The 16141-nt window shown below is 53.9% G+C and overlaps 3 protein-coding genes across 3 annotated transcripts in view; 1 reads left to right on the plus strand and 2 right to left on the minus strand.

The window, feature by feature from the left end:
• F5Z01DRAFT_726188 (uncharacterized protein) overlaps nucleotides 1–7698 on the minus strand; it is a gene marked incomplete at its 5' end in the record, with an annotated part of 44070 nt that extends 36372 nt beyond the window's left edge. The window contains one exon of the mRNA XM_046266652.1: nucleotides 116–7698. Coding sequence (XP_046116750.1) covers nucleotides 116–7698 — 7583 coding nt within the window. The remainder of the gene's footprint in view (nucleotides 1–115) is intronic.
• A 4463-nt stretch (nucleotides 7699–12161) lies between these two features.
• On the minus strand, nucleotides 12162–14136 carry F5Z01DRAFT_659559 (uncharacterized protein). The gene is made up of 2 exons (XM_046263781.1): nucleotides 13618–14136; nucleotides 12162–13560 (listed from the first exon to the last, which is right to left on the minus strand). The coding sequence occupies exons 1-2, from the start codon at nucleotides 13927–13929 to the stop codon at nucleotides 12472–12474; spliced, it is 1401 nt and encodes a 466-aa protein (XP_046116751.1). The 5' UTR covers nucleotides 13930–14136; the 3' UTR covers nucleotides 12162–12471.
• Nucleotides 14137–15568: 1432 nt separating this feature from the next.
• F5Z01DRAFT_675632 (uncharacterized protein) lies at nucleotides 15569–15976 on the plus strand (the record flags this gene model as incomplete). Its single annotated transcript, XM_046265168.1, has 1 exon — nucleotides 15569–15976. One exon carries the CDS (start codon nucleotides 15569–15571, stop codon nucleotides 15974–15976), a length of 408 nt encoding a protein of 135 aa, XP_046116752.1.
• Nucleotides 15977–16141: the final 165 nt, after the last annotated feature.

Raw genomic sequence — 16141 nt, forward strand, 5'->3', positions numbered from 1 at the left:
GATCGACCAGGCGGCGCGCAGAACAGAGGCCTTGGTGATGGAAGAGTTCATCTCAAGGGGCATACCAATCTTCTTGGTCGCGACCTGGATCTCAGCTTCGGGATTGACGCCGGACGTAGATGGGAATGACGGTTTGGTAGCGCCATCCAACTGAACTTTCCAGTAGTTACCGGCAGCTTGAGGTTCGATGCTTTCCGTATACTTGACAAAGCCAGAGTAGGGCTCAACAACGGGTGTTTCGTTCTCCCAGTATATGTCGTGGACGACCTGCTGGATGAGCTGTAGAGCCCAGCCGTCAATGACGGAATGATGGATGACCCATACGAAGAAATTCTCGCCATTGGGTTGGTTAATGAGGGCAAAGCGGCAGAGGCGTGAGCCATAGGTCATCTCGTAGCTCTTTGTGGCAGCGATGAATTCATCGACACTCGTGCCCTCAGTGTTTTCCCATGACTTCTCGTCCTTGACAACGACCTGCACGGAGGCGTGGCCTGTCGTCACAATCCGAGTGTGCAGGTTGTCGCAAAGGTCGACGGTCTTCTCCCATGACGACTTAAATCGGTCCAAGTCAATGCCGCTGGGGATCTTGAAGAAATACTTGGTAATGTACGACCCAGGTTGCTTGGCAGATAGCGCAATAAGGCCATCCTGTAGGGGTGTGCAAGGGTACGCATCCATGACTTGAGTTGCTTCAAGGCCGCATTGCTCTTGAATGGCCTTGTTCATGACGAAGTGGTGCGCACTCGGGTCGAGAAGGCTGAAAGGCTCGATCTTGGTGTCCACAGCGGATGTATCCATCTCGACAGCCTTGGAGGCCACCGCAAACAGACGAGGGTCATCAAAGATATCCTTGACGCTGAGCTGGATGCCCTCGTTCCTGCAGGTGGTGATCAAATGGATAGCGGCCACCGAATCTCCGCCGATACGGAGGAAGCTATCGTCACGGCCGATACACTCCTTTGCACGATTGAGAATTTCAGCCCAAACGGTTTGGAGACGCTCTTCCATCGGCGTCTCGGGCGCCCTCTTCTCGCTATCCTGGAGGGCATAGGTGGCGAGTTCCTCTTGGCCAAGGCCAGCGGTGAGAGCACGAAGACCCTTGCGATCAAGCTTGGTGGACGTAATGAATGGCATGTATGAGCAGGGGATATAGAGGGTAGGGATCATGTAACGAGGCAGAGAAATTGACAGTGCTCCCACCATAGCCGTTAGTTGATTCTGTAGGTAGGGGCTAAGGGGCATGAAGGGCCCCTCGGCATCGCCACTTGTCGCACCGGCTGTCTTGGAATCGTCTGTGAAGCAGAAGTATGCCACTAGGTTGGTTCCAGTCTCAGTCTTTAGGACGTCCACGGCAACCTGACGCGCGCCCTCCAAGTTCGTCTGGATGTGATGCTCAACTTCGCCCAATTCAACCCGGAGACCACGAATCTTGACCTGTGTATCCTTACGCGTGGAGAACTCGATAGTTCCGTCCGCGTTGTAGCTGCACAAGTCGCCGGATTTAAAGAAGCGTCCATAAGCATGGGTGCCTGTCTCGCGCTTCGGCGCCCATTCGGGAAGGCTATAAACCGTTGCGGCGTCGGTTTTGGCCTTGTCAGCGAGGTACTCGCGCAGGATGGTAGGACCTTGGATGACAACTTCGCCAAGCGTGCCGATAGGAGCGAGCTTTTGAGGGTCGTTAGGGTCGACAATCCAGCAGAAGCCCCCGACGGGTTTTCCAACGGTTAGGGGGCTTTCTGTGACAGACTTCCATTCGTGAAGGGTGCTGAAGCAGCAAGTCTCGGCTGGACCCCAACCGTTAACCAAGCGGACCTTTCCGAACCACTGTTCGAAGACGTCACGAGGGACAGCCTCGCCGGCAAAAAGCAACAGCTCCAAAGAAGGAACATCTTCGGGCTTGATAGTTCGCGCAAAGGCAGGGGTCAAATACGACCAGTTGACCTGAATATTGCGAATGTAGCCGGTTAAGTTATTGAGCCGATCGTGATCCGAAGGGATGCAGAGACAGCCACCGTGGGTAAGCGGTCCGAAGATTTCGCCAATAGAAAGGTCGAACACGAAGGCGGCGAACTGCAGCATTCTGACCGTAGAATCCAGACCAAGCCTCTTCCCGATAGCACGAGCAGAGGTGCTGACAGATCCGTGCTCCATGACAAGACCCTTGGGCGTACCTGTTGACCCGGACGTGAACAGCACGTAGGCAGCGTTGCGAGGGGAAGTCTGGACGTTGGGTCCCTGTGTAAACTTGTTGGCGAGTTCCTGATCAAGCTCAGGCGTCACTTCCAAAACCTGCGCAAGCAACTCCTTGGCCATTGGAGCGTTTCCGGGGGAAACAAGCGCGAGCTTCGCCTTGGTCTGGCCGGTGACTTGGCGTTGTCGCTCAGTCGGGTGACCAGGATCCAAGGGAACCCAAGCCGCTCCGACCTTCATGATGGCCAGGATGGCAACAAAGTGCCACGCTGACTTCTCGAAACAAACGTGTACGAGATCCCCATCCTCGACGCGGTATTCCTCCAGAAGGAAACTGGCTAGGCGGTCGGCCGCAGCGTTGAACTCCTTGTACGTAAGTTTCTTGTCCCACGCATCGATAGCTGGTGCGTCGGGGCGTTTTTTAGCTTGGAGCGCAATTTGGTCGTGGAGGGTCGATTCAACAAGCTCGGGCTCTTCGTCATTGTATGTGAAGGCCTTCTCAAGGTCCCAGGGTGCAGCCACGGAAATCTCAGAGATACAAGTGTTATCCTGAGCCAACAGCTGTTGCACAACATGCTCAAAATGATGTGACAGCTGGGTCATTTGCACTTCTTGGAGAATTTCAGAGTCATACGTGAGCACAAGGTCCACGTGATCATCTGAGACCTCACCCTGTAAAACCAAGGGGTACGAAAAATAACCCTCAAGGGTATCTTCAGTGCCGTGCTGAGCAGACGAATCCATCTCGAGGATGGCGTCGGAATGCGCGCCGACGGCAGCCATCTGCTGGAAAGGTTGGACAACCAGTAACGAAGAGAAGTCGCAAGCCTCCTCGGCTTCCGGGCTGATCTTCCCGATATGCTGCATGCCGAATTGCTCATAGGCAATCATCTCCGACGCCTGCGTCTGAATGCGGTGTAGATACGTGGAGATGCGCTGATCACGGTCCAAGCGCACTCTGACGGGAACAGTAGCTACCATCGGTCCGGGCATCTCACCCAGGTTCGGAACAGGGGCGTGACGACCAGAGACCGTTGTGCCAAAGGTCACATCATCGGTATCGCAGTAGCGCGCCAGCACAATGGCCCAGGCGGCCCGGATGATCGTGGCTTTGGTGATGGAGGTATCGGTATTGGGAAACTCGATCCGGTTGCGCATGAGGCGGATGACCTTGTCGCCCAAGGAAGAGGGCGCACCAGCTGTCTTGGCAGTCGGAGGAAAGGTGGCTCGCCTTGCGTCCTCAAGTTGGTTACGCCAGAAGCTTACTGCGTCCTTTGGGTTAATACTCTGCACGTAGTTGATGAAGCTCGCGTAAGGCTTCAGCTCCAAGGATTCATAGCCTTGGTAAACGTCGGCGAGTGTACTGAGCATCAGCCGCATGGTCCAGCCATCATAGATAGCGTGGTGAGCAATCCAGACAAAGTATCGCGAATCGCCTTCCACAACAAGACCGTAACGGCTGAGTCGGGACCCAAAGGTCATCTTGATGCCTTGGGCAGCCTCCAGGAAGGCGGACAGTGTCAAGCCGTCCGTGTTCTCCCACTCCACATCGTCCGTTACGATTGACTGGATAGTTTTGCCTTGCACTGTCACCATCCTTGTTCGCAGGTTTGGCGAGGTCGCCACAGTCGTCTCCCAGGCAGTCTTGAAGGCGGATGTCTCAACCTCGTCACCAATGCGATAAACCCACTTCGCAATGTAGGAACCAGGCTGCTTCATGGATAGAGCCATCAGACCCTCCTGCAGTGCTGTGCAGGGGTAAGCATCAACAACCTGCTGCGTTGTCAGGCCGCACTGTTTGCGAGTCTCATTGACCACAAGCTCGCGACGAGACTGGTCGAGGAGGGAAAATTCAGACACATCCGTGTAGTCAGGCGCATCATCGTCAGCAAACTCACACTTGGCGGCGACGCTCGAAAGGCGGGGATCATCAAAGATGTCCTTGACCGTCAGGAGCAGCTTGTCCTCGCGAGCAGCCGTCACCAAGTGGATCGCTGCAATCGAATCACCACCGATACGAAGGAAGCTGTCATCGCGACCTATCGTCTCGGGTGCCAGCTTCAACGTCCGCGCCCAAATCTTCTGCATCCTGTATTCCATGTCGGTTTCCGGGGGTCTCTTCTCGCTATCCACCAACGCATACTGTGCCAGCTCGTCCTGTATTAACGCGGCAGTGCGTTGTTGCAAGCCCTTGCGGTCCAATTTGGTCGATGTGATGAAGGGCATGAATCGACAATTGATGAAAAGCGTCGGGATCATATAGCGCGGCAGGTGAACACTAAGCTCGCTCACCATGGCGCTCAGTTCGGTCTGCATATCCGAGCTCAAGGGGAGGAAGACCTGGTCGTCGGCACCAGCAGTCTTAGACTCATCGTTGAGACAGAAATAAGTGACGAGATTAGCGCCAGCTTCGGTGCGGAACACATCTACAGCGACCTGGCGAGCCGAGGTGAGGTTGGCCCGAATGTGATGCTCAACTTCGCCTAATTCCACGCGAAGACCTCGAATCTTGACCTGCGTGTCCTTTCGTGAAGAGAATTCAATGGTGCCATCAGGATTATAGCTGCAAAGGTCACCTGACTTGAAGAAGCGCTTGAACGAAGCATCGGTACGACGAGGCGTCCACTCAGGCAGCTCGTAGACAGACGCAGCATCCGTCTTGGTCTTATCGGCCAGATACTCACGAAGCAAGGTTGGACCTTGAATCATAACCTCGCCCAGGGTGCCTATGGGTGCTATGCGGTTCGGGTTCTGGGGGTCAACGATCCAACAGAGAGAGCCCACGGGGCGTCCAACGTTCAAGGGGGACTCGTCAGCCGACTGCCACTCATGCAACGTGCTAAAGCAACAGGTCTCGGCTGGGCCCCAGCCGTTGATCAATCGCACCTTGCCGAACCATTTGTCGAAAACATCGCGAGGAACGGCCTCACCGGCGAATAGCAACAACTCGAGGGTAGGAACCTCGTCGGGTCGAAGGGTCCTGGCAAATGAGGGGGTTAGGTAGGACCAGTTAACCTGCATCTCATTGATGAATTGTTTGATGCCGTTCATCCTGATCTCCTCTGACGGAATGATAATAGAACCGCCATGCGTCAACGGACCAAAGATTTCGCCGATAGAGAGGTCGAAGACAAAGGCGGCAAATTGAAGCATGCGGACGCTTGGCGAGAGACCGAGGCGTTGACCAATAGCTGTGGCGCTGCTGCAAACCGATCCATGTTCCATAACGAGGCCTTTAGGGGTTCCTGTACTTCCAGATGTGAAGAGGACGTACGCAGCCTCTCCAGGGGACGCTTTGCCCGTGAGGTTGGCATCTGACCTGGAAGACCTGAGCTGTTGGTCGAGCTCAGCATGCACTTGAAGAACGTCCTTGACCAAGCCCTCGCAGATGGGCGCATTGCTCGCCGAAGTCAGGGCTAGGGAAGCACCCGTTTGTGAAATAACTTGTTGCTGACGTTGAGCAGGATGACCGGCGTCGAGGGGTACCCACGCGGCGCCCGCCTTCATGATAGCCAGAATCGCGACAAAGTGCCAGGCCGACTTCTCGAAGCAGACATGGATCAAATCGCCTTTTTTGACGCCATACTCGTCCACCAGAAGGTTAGCCAGCCTATTGGCAGCGCGATTGTAGTCGGCATAAGACAGCTCGAGATCCCAAGCCACAATAGCCGGCGCCTCGGGACGCACACGCGCTTGCTCCTCAATCATCTCGTGAAGCGTTGAGCTAACGACGTCGGGGACAACCGAGTTGAAGCGATACGACGTCTCCAGATCCCACTGGCCAGCCACAGCAACGTCACCCAGCGTGGCCTCCCTTTGCAGGAGGAGCTGTTCGACAACGTTGCCGTATTGGCTAGCCAATGCCTGAAGAGTCGACTCGCTCAGGACGTCCGACTTGTACGTCAAAGCAAGATTCACGTAGTCGTCGTATACGTAGCACTGTCCGACCAATGGATAGTTGAAGTAGCCTTCGGGCAGCTCCTCGATCTTGCGGCCTTCGGCACTGCACTGCTCCAGCAGCTCCTCAGCGACGCCGGTCAGGTACTTCATAGGCTGCAGAACGAGGAGAGACGAGAAGTCGCACGCGTCACGAGCGTCGCTGCTGACCTTGGCGATATTCTGGAGACCATATTGCTCGTACGCAACCATGTCGAGGGCTTGCTCTTGGATGCCGACGAGGAAATTGGCGGTGGGCTGGGTCTGGTCGACTGTCACACGCACGGGGACTGTTGCAATGGCAGGTCCGGGCATGTTTTCAATGCCAGTGATCGGTGCCTGGCGACCTGAAACAGTCGATCCAAAAGTGATATCTTCCGAATCGGAATACCTCGAGATCAGTAGAGCCCAAGCTGCACGTAGCACCGTGGCCTTGGTGATCGAGTCGTCGTCGAGGTCTGGGAAGTCGATCCGCTTGCTGTACGTCTTTGTCAGAGCATTTGCGTCCGCAGAATGGTCTGTGGGCTTGGGGTTAGGAGGGAAAGCCGCGCGGTTGGCACCGTGGAGTTGTTGGCGCCAGTACTCCATGGTCTCTGCAGGATCGAGTGTCTTGACATAGTTGATGAACGACGCATAGGGAGCCAAGGCGGTGTCGGATGTGGCGTTATAGGCATCCTTGAATGTGTTCAGGAGAAGGCTGATGGTCCACCCGTCATATACCGTATGGTGACCGACCCAGATAAAGTAGTGCTCGCCGTCAGATCCACGAACAAGTGCATGGCGGTTGAGCCTCGAGCCAAAGCCCATAGTGATAGACTCTGTGCTCTTGACAAACGCGCGGAGGGTCATGCCATCTGTAGGTTCCCACGAGAAGTCGTTTTTGACAACAACTTGCGTGGTCGAACCTTGCATCTGTATGATCCTCGTCCGCAGGTTTGTGCAGGCTTCCACCGTACGCTCCCAAGCAATCTTGAAGCGACGCACGTCCACATCCTTCTGCAGCCGGTAGATCCACTTGGCAATATATGATCCTGGGTTTTTGACAGCCAGAGCCATCAAACCTTCTTGCAAAGGAGAACATGGGTAGGCGTCTTCCACGACCTGGTCCCGCGACAAGTTGCATTGCTGGCGCACATCGTCACTGCGCGCGAGCTCGCGAAGGGATTTTGGCAGTAAGCTGAAAGGCGCAATGGCCGAATCTTCAGTCTCGGCCGCATCGTCGACATCCACCTCAACTGCCATGGCAGCCATGCCCGAAAGTCGCGGCTCTTCAAAGATCTTCTTGACCTGCAAGAGGATCCCTTCGGCACGCGCATTATTGACAAGCCTGATCGCAGCAATCGAGTCTCCGCCCATGCGCACAAAATTATCGTCGCGTCCAACCGTCTCAGCGGGGACATTCAAAACGCCGGCCCAGATCTTCTGCAGACGCTCCTCCAAATCGGTCTCCGGCGCAGCCTTGGAGGCGCTCGAGGCTTGCAGGGTGTAGGCGGCAAGCACATCTTTGGCCAAGGACGCAGTCTTGGCCTGGAGGCCCTTGCGGTCTAACTTGGTCGAGGTAATAAAAGGCATGAAGCGGCAAGGAATAAACATGGTGGGTATCATATAGCTTGGTAACTTGGAGGCAAGCTGGCCCACCATGTCGGCGAGCTGCGCGCGGCGCTCCTCGGAAAGAGAAAGGAATAAATTGTCAGCGTTTTCATCGTACATTTCGCTGCTCGGTCGTGACTCGTCAGTGAAGCTGAAAAAGGTAACGAGGTTGGCGCTCGTCTGAGTCTTGAGTACGTCCACAGCCACCTGACGCACTCCGGGGAGCAACGAACGGATATGATGCTCGATTTCTCCCAATTCCACACGTAGACCGCGAATCTTGACCTGGGTGTCTTTACGACTCGCAAATTTGATCGTGCCGTCGCTGTTATACACAGCTAAATCACCCGATTTGTAGAAGCGGCTATAGTGCGAGGACTCTCGCATGGGTGCCCACCCTGGAAGAGTCCTAACCATGGATTTCTCGGTCTTCTCCTTGTCGGCGAGGTATTCCCTTAGGATAGTCGGTCCCTGGATCACGACCTCGCCTTCCTCCCCAATGGGCATCAATCTGCTAGGGTCTTCCGGGTCGACAATCCAGCAAAGACCACCAACAGGTCGCCCCACCGTCAACGGGGACTCGTCCTTTGATTTCCACTCATGGAGAGTCGAGAAGCAGCATGTCTCTGCAGGTCCCCATCCGTTGATTAAGCGTACGTTGCCATACCATGCTTCCAGCACGTCCCGACCAACAGCTTCGCCTGCCAGCAGGAGAAGCTCGAGTTCGGGGAAATCCTGGGGTCGCAATGTACGGGTGAACGCAGGTGTAAAATAGGCCCAGTTGATTCGTTTCTCGCGGATAAATTCGGGCAGGGCGTTCATTCGGTCCTCCTCGCTGGGGACGCAGATACAGGCGCCGGAAATCAGGGGCCCGATAATCTCGCCAATAGATAAGTCAAAGACGAATGTCGCGAATTGTAATATGCGCACGTCGACCGACAACCCGAGTCTTCGTGCGATTGCTGTTTGTGAGGTACATACGGAGCCATGCTCCATGACGAATCCCTTGGGGACGCCTGTGCTGCCAGAGGTGAATAGGATATAGACGGCGTTACGGGGGCCAACATCACTCGCGGGCGCAGCGTTGCTGGACTCGGGCTTGTTGCGAGCCAAGTGTACATCCAGTCGTGGTGTGAGCTCAACGACTTTTCCAACCAACTTACCTCCGAGCTCGGCATGGGTTGGCGATGTGATGATGAGTTTCGAGCGTGTCTGCGAGACCACGGACTGGTTCCGCTCGAGAGGGTGTGATGGGTCAATGGGTGCCCACGTCGCACCCGCCTTGTTGATGGCGAGGATGGCGACAAAATACCATGCCGACTTGTCAAAGCAGACGTGAATGATGTCTTCCAGCCCGACGCCCTGCTCTTCCACAAGATGGTGCGCCAAGCGGTTGGCTGCCGAGTTCAGCTCACTGTAGGTGAATTGGCGATCCCAGGCATGGACAGCTGGAGCATGTGGGCGAATGCGCGCCTGGTTCTCGACTAATTGATGAACACAGGCATCGATGATTTCGGGGGCGTTGCCATCGTTCCAGGCAAGAGCTTGCTCGAGGTCCTGGGCCGAAGCATGACTCGGCGTTGTGGTTGTCGCATTGGGGGTCCCTCGCTGCGTGGCGGGTGCAGACGGAACCTGCTGCGTAGCCATGGCGCCAGCAGCAACAAGAATGAGGTCGGTGATTTAAAAAATGATGTTTCGCAAGGGGAGGTTATCGGTGTAGCGCGTCGCAATTTCTGTCGTGGTTGCTGAATTCGCACGTGTCGGTATCGCACAGAGTCTCAAAGACGGAGATCGTTATAAGCGTCGTTGATCAAGCGCAAGGCGAACATGCGAACCTCCTTTGCGGTCGATGCGGCAAACGGAGGGTACTACAAGAGTCGTCGTCTTTGGTCAGTAGAAAAGGCAGCGTAGTAAGAGTGTATCACGCGTCCTTCGGGTCGGGTAAGGACTCAATGAGCAATGAGAGATCACAGCAATTCTATCTGCGGTGCAGATTCACAAGAGGGAAAGAGAGTGCCAAGTGAGGATAGCTTCACGACACAGACGCGTTTCTGTCCGTGAGTAAACGCTCCAACAATCTACAGCTTACATGTACAGATACCGTGCAGGCCACCACCATGCTTGACCAGCCTTCACTGAAAGGAGCCGGGGTGGAACATGCCGTAAGATCCTAGATGGCATGTTCGCAGTGAGCCTCTGGATGTGGTATCCAGAATAGGATCATGAAGCGCACACAGCGTGTTGGGCACTCTGTTTCCCCTGGATCCTCCATGGGCTTTGGGTGGGCTTGCATGGGATTCTCGGCCACCCAGACACTGGCCTGGTAGAGCTGGCACTCGACGGGCGTTTTCTTGGAGCGTGGTAATAGCTGAACGCGCGCGATGATGGATGGAGGAAGGATGCTGAGTCTGGCTGTTCTCCAACATCAGAAATCCAAGATCTACGATCGACGACATGAAGCTAGTTCGTTTGTGGCAAGTGGGTCTTTCTACCGCCTGGTAAGCCTCACCTCATCCTCAGCCTTAACTTGGCTATTACTGTCAACGTGCGAGATGCTTCATGTTCATTTTTGCAGCAAGATTGTATGATTTTCTTCATAGCCTATCTGCGATACATGATACTCCGTACATACCTATGGCAAGATTGCTGCTCCGAGTCCAGTATATCAGGCAGGGATGCACCTAGCAGCCACTTCCTCCGAGACCAATCTCCCAGCCACCGCACGTGTGCTCGTGCAAGCGAGACCCGTTGAAGAATTAAGCAGAGATACGACTAACATGACTTGTTCGTTGGGCATTGCCCAGATAGTGCCGATGATCGAAGCCGCAGACAGCGATGAGCATCTCAAGGTCTGCTCCGTATGCATTTACGAACGCCGCAGTCACTGCAGATTGGGGGCTGGCCGCTGGCTGCTGGCGTGAATCCTTCAGACTAAAATAAGCGTTTCCTCTGGGTGGAACCGGCGTCCACCCTCATCCTGCAACAAATCGATGAATACTCCGTACTTGTTTTGACATAAAACATATCAATTGGCACGGCTGATTTTGGTCTGCTGATTAAGTGCTTGGGGTCCGCCCAGACTCATAGCACAAAAGGGGATCAAGACGCGTGCAAGAAGCGCGGTGACCGGAGGCTTTAATTGAGAACTATCACGAATCACGGGGGACACCACTGCCCCCCTTGTCGTTTTAGGATGCTCTAGTCCCTATAAAGCCTTCTTATTGGCTGTAAATGTAGACGACCCTTTTTACGGTTGTACGCTTGCAAGCCCTCCCCGGCCTTGTCAGCCGCCCATGCTTGTTTGATTGGAAATGACGTCAGTGATGCCAGAAACCGCATTTGGAGCTTGTCGCGTCTGTTGTGTGCTCGCAGCGCTGGTGATTCGATTTATAGTCCTGCCTTGGCTTCACTTGGCTGCATGTGCTCGTGTACGCCACGAGGAGGCCTGGAGGATCAGAAAGAGCGATCTTCCCACGCGAAATAATGCTTGAAACCCCCATGTCGAGTTTCGTGTTCCCGATGCCGTCGGCAGGCGGAGTTGTATGTTGGCCAATATCACGCCCATCCACTTGAGGGTTTTTCCATCGTTTGGGCATGCGGATATGGTTGCCCTCGTCACTTGGGCATGTCTAGTGGTGCCTGGCGCCGGCTAAAGCTCTCATCTGGGTTGTTTGAATAATCATTAGTAGAAAACTTGCGAGCTGCTTACAAATGAACTCGACGGGTGCTCCCGTGCACCAACTTCGTACCGGTGCTTGGCAGATCAACAAATCTGGACTCTAGGCCCCCCGCTACGTGTGGCTCTGTGCCGCGTCTCTTTCGTGGATTTTGTAGAGCGTGATTACGGAGTAATATAAATACGTAGTATTAAATTCCCAGAAGTGCGTATCATGTACATATGTATATTACAGCGTGTCCAAATTTGGTCAGGAGCGCGACGCGTCGTAGTTATGGCACTGACTACCCTGAACCGAGATTGCGCATCTGGCGTTGACACGTCGCGAGGCTTCAAGGAAGGAATAAGACAAAGCCCGACCTTAATTTTATGCTGAAATATAATAATTGGATTGTCTTTGGAGCGTCAACTTCATTTAGCGTAAGTATGTGGATGTTAGTTGTTCACCTAAAGTCGAATCCGTAATTATGTCACTACTATCGGTCTAATAGAGAACAAAACACGATTCAGTTCACATACTAGAATTAGACTCACTAGTCTACCTTCACTTAGTATTGATATAGTCTGTGTACAAAGTAGTCCCTATGCTTACACACTCGAAAACTCGCCAGCGATAGTGTGTCTTACGGAGCAATATCCATGTCAGGGGTGGCGCCAATATCAAATCGCGTAGCTTCAAGGGTGATGCCGCATTCATGACCTACACCCACACCCGCAATGTTGATCTTCTCAGCACCGCTAGCTACTACACCTCGTTCGTTTTGGCGTATCTCAATCAGGGAGTTGAGGCGATTGTAAAGCAATGTGCCGAGGCCCAGCCTCCTCCACAAGCCGCCAACTACATGTAACGATCGGTGACGGAGAACTGCCAGGGTTGGACTATCGGGTGCTAAGGAGCCTTCAGCTTGCGGGGGTTATCGGGGATAAATGGATCGCGTTTGCAGAAGAAATGCAGGAGAGTGAGTAATTAGTAAATATCCATTCCACACCGTCCACAGTCGGGACTGAGACCCGACGCAGTTACTAGTACATGCCTGTAGCGGCGCGTCGCGGCATCGCGGTGTCCGAATCAGAGCATGTCATTCCGACCCTCGCCGTATCCACTCACCGACGGTCTGCCAGGCGCTCTCTACATCACTATGAAACTGCTCTCGAAAGTCTTGCTGCAGCGTGGAAGTCATCTCTGGCAAGTTCTCCAACAGCGAGGGATTCTTGCGGAAGTAGTCTCGCCTGAATTGACGTTCGTGGACGCACCGACGTATGCGTCGAGCGATTACCTCACGCTGTAGCCTTCCCCCCATCGTCGCACAACCAACGTCATCGCACCAGGTGATGCCTTTGCCTAGCTTATCATCCCTGAGGCCATAACTTTCTGGATCTAGATAGCCAGACCACGAGTTGCCCGTCTGATCGCCATCCGCAGACTTGGGCACCCGAATCTTGCTCACGTAGCTGACCGTAGGAGGTCCACGACCCTGAGTCAGAAGGTCGATGTAATCAAAGTCGAGGCACCGATCGACATTGATTGTGAGCTTGCCAGAACTGTTCAAGTCATTGCGCGTCAGCAACTGGATGCGGCGCGGCGTCATAATCGGCGGGCCAAAAGCCTCAGGGCATAGCTCGTTGAGCTGCCCTATAATCTTCTTGCAAGTTTCGAACCTGTCCTCGCTGCGGACTCCTTGTTTGAGAGACGAGGTCCACTTGACAGTAACGAACATCGTACGTACGGCCTCAGAAAGCTCGAGCGTGAGGTCAGAGAATGGGCAGCGTTGTGATTCGGGGGTGTCATCACTATGAGCCTCATGCGGGCACTTGACGGTGATGAAACCGAAAAGGCTGCGCGTAATGTGGGGGCAGGACTCCGGAATATCGTCGTCCATGTATCTCTGCCATAGCCGTATGTCACTGAGGCTGATGCGCCAGTGTGGACAGAGCGTTCGAAACCCTTGTCGTGCGATACAGGTGCGCCCTACCGTGGCATCTCGTTGCGACGGTGTGAACTCCACCGAGCGATGCTCCACGTTGCAGGCGTGACATTTGATGTAGTCCGTGAGGTCGAATAGCCCAGATAGGATCCCGTCATGTGTGAACTCGCTGCACTCGAAACAGCGAGTGGCCGAACTTGGGCCCGTCTTGGACGCAGCCGTGGCAGTGGCGTTGGTGGACGTCTACCTGAGTATGAATGGGGATACTCGAGTGTAAGTAGGGGACTTTTCACTGCTTACATGGTGCTCAGAAGTAGGTTTTGAACCAGGGGTCTGACTATGGCGGCGGCTGTTTTCATGTGGTATTTCCGCACCAGACGCTTTGATGGCTTGGCTCTCAAACTGAGTGTCGGGTTCGGGCTCATCTCCAAGCAATTCATATTTCCACCGGGCAAAATTCCAGAGGCTGGGGAGCTCCTTCCGCTTGTTGCGCGCGCCCAAAGTCGACATTTGATGGCAATCGCGGCCACTCGGTGGGATGTTCTCGTCTTTGAGTGCCCCAGTGGACCCGACGCCCCAGGGTTTTCGCACCTCTTCCTTCTTTGCATCCATGGCGCCTTCCTCTTTGACTTGACGCAAAAGGATCTGATGGACAGGAAGCAATGAGCGAAATGATGTAAGGTTGGTTGGGAAAGAACAGTGCGATAAAACAGGACTTAGTGAGGAAGCAAGTACTCCATAGAGGGTTGAAAGAAACTGAGTTTAATCCGATGTTCGACAGGTCACGGTGAACGGAAAGTGAACCTAGCTCACCTAGTAATAAGTTTAAAGTACCGACTGGACTAGGGCGGCCAGTGGTCACAGACTGGAGCACGTGTTTGGGACTAAGCTGAGCCACGTAATCAACATGAACACACTAAGGTACCGAGATACCTGACGTGGTCTTTCCGCCCACGAAGGCAAACTTTGCACCATTGAGTCACGACAGCTGCGCGCAGTCCCCCCAAATGATTCAAATACGTTAGGCGACTGGCGGCGACTGGCGTCATCTCTCGAGATGATCACCGTGCATACCATGTACTTTCAAGTGGGACAAGGGTTTCCGGGCTAGTCTGGTGGGATATTAGATCAACAACTGCCAACTGTGTCAAACACCAATTGCACACACGCACGCTTCAAAGACCACATTTGCGGCTAGGGCCGCGTGCGCTGGAGTTTGGACTCTGGACTGGACATGGAGTCTGGACTCTTGGCCCTTGGGCCCTGCGCGTGCGGATCCACTCAAACACAGCTGCACCAGCATAACCACCGTTGAACCACGTCCATCTCGAGACTACATGTACATGTAAATAGTGTAGTGATTACCCCAAGTCGCTCACGCACACTCCGCCACGCACAATCTCACCTCATAATGAAAGCGCATACTTGGACGGCAAATGCCGGCTCAACGTTTCGTTGGACCGTAATTACTACCAAACGGTACGGTCTTGGATTCGTGAAAGTGATTGATGGTCTTCGTCTATCTCCTGGGATGGACTCCATGTCGTCTATCTATCATGATATTATTTAGGTGGATCCATCCAGCCCCATTCAGCTTTGCCGCCGAAGAAAACTTACCGTAGGGGTTAGGGGGCCAGCAGCCGTTTGCGTGTCGAGAAGATACAGCGCCTCTACTGAGGAGAAAATGACGGTCACTAAGGTAGATACTATTACTGAAAACAGTCACTGGTAAGGTAGACAGTAAGAGTGAATCTAGGCGACAACGTCTCAACCGAGCCTCAGCACGTAGCCGACTCCTGACAAGTATATACGAACCTCCAAGGAAATCACTGGAACTGGAAGTCTGATTTACATACATGTAGATACTATGGTGAAAAATCGACTAGCCTCCTGAACTTTACCATGCAGGCGGATCGAGAAGCCGTCCTCTACTTACACGTCGAAGTGTACATAATGTGCGACGTAGGCGTGACAGTTTAGATTGCTCGAAGCCTTTTGTGAGGCGGAAGCGAGGTGAAAGCGAAGTGAAAGCGAAGTAACACTAGGGCAAGAGTATGTTTAAGATCAGATGAAATAGTCGGATGCCTTAGGCCAGTGACCGTGCTTGTCTAGAGGAGGGAAAGGTGAAAGGATTTTCTTCTCCTGTACTTCGCTTCTCTGCCAGCCAGCTTTTCTTTCTACCCAATTACTTGACATCTACCTACATACGCAACTCACACTACCAGCCCAATTCTTAGTCACTTTTGTCGCTATGGATTGCGAGCATGCTCTCCAAAGCGTCCTAGAGGAACGCAAGCTTGTGGCCGAGCAGCTAGCTGCTCGATGGTTGACTTTTGTTTGCACTGCCATCGAGTGTGTGATCACCGCGCTCATTTACTTCTACGGTTCCTACCATAAGAACCGAGAAGCCGCAAAGAAGGCAGCACTCCCGCCAAGAGAGTCCCAACAGCAGCAGGTCAGGGGCATTGTACGAACTCTCTACGAGTACTTCTTCGTGGCCAGTGAGGGGGCGCCCTTCCTCACAGCGGCACAGCAGGATTGGAGACTCGTTACGACCGCGGTGAGGGACCTGAGGGTCGAGTACCAGTTCTTCAGGAAGAAGGCGTTGAATGCACTCGACAACACGGACACGGAAGATACCCCTGAGCGGGATATCTGAGCCCTTTCTCGTTCATGTTGGATGATCAGCTTTCCTAACGTTTCGCAGCGAAGCACAAGTCCAGACTGCCATCACGCGATGCAACGGCAACCTGGAGTCATGGAGACTGCGGACTGACCGCCTGATGAATAGGTTCAATGAAGCTCTCAACAAGATTGGAACCAA

The sequence above is a fragment of the Emericellopsis atlantica genome (genome assembly GCF_019669845.1).
Source record: "Emericellopsis atlantica unplaced genomic scaffold F5Z01scaffold_19, whole genome shotgun sequence".
NCBI lineage: Eukaryota > Fungi > Ascomycota > Sordariomycetes > Hypocreales > Bionectriaceae > Emericellopsis > Emericellopsis atlantica.

Excerpts from the sequence above, each read along its gene's own strand:
- F5Z01DRAFT_659559 (XM_046263781.1), bottom strand. The coding sequence starts at position 13,929 with ATGGATGCAAAGAAGGAAGAGGTGCGAAAACCCTGGGGCGTCGGGTCC. Across the intron at positions 13,561-13,617 it reads AACCTACTTCTGAGCACCAT|ACGTCCACCAACGCCACTGC; the intron begins GTAAGCAGTGAA and ends ATACTCAGGTAG.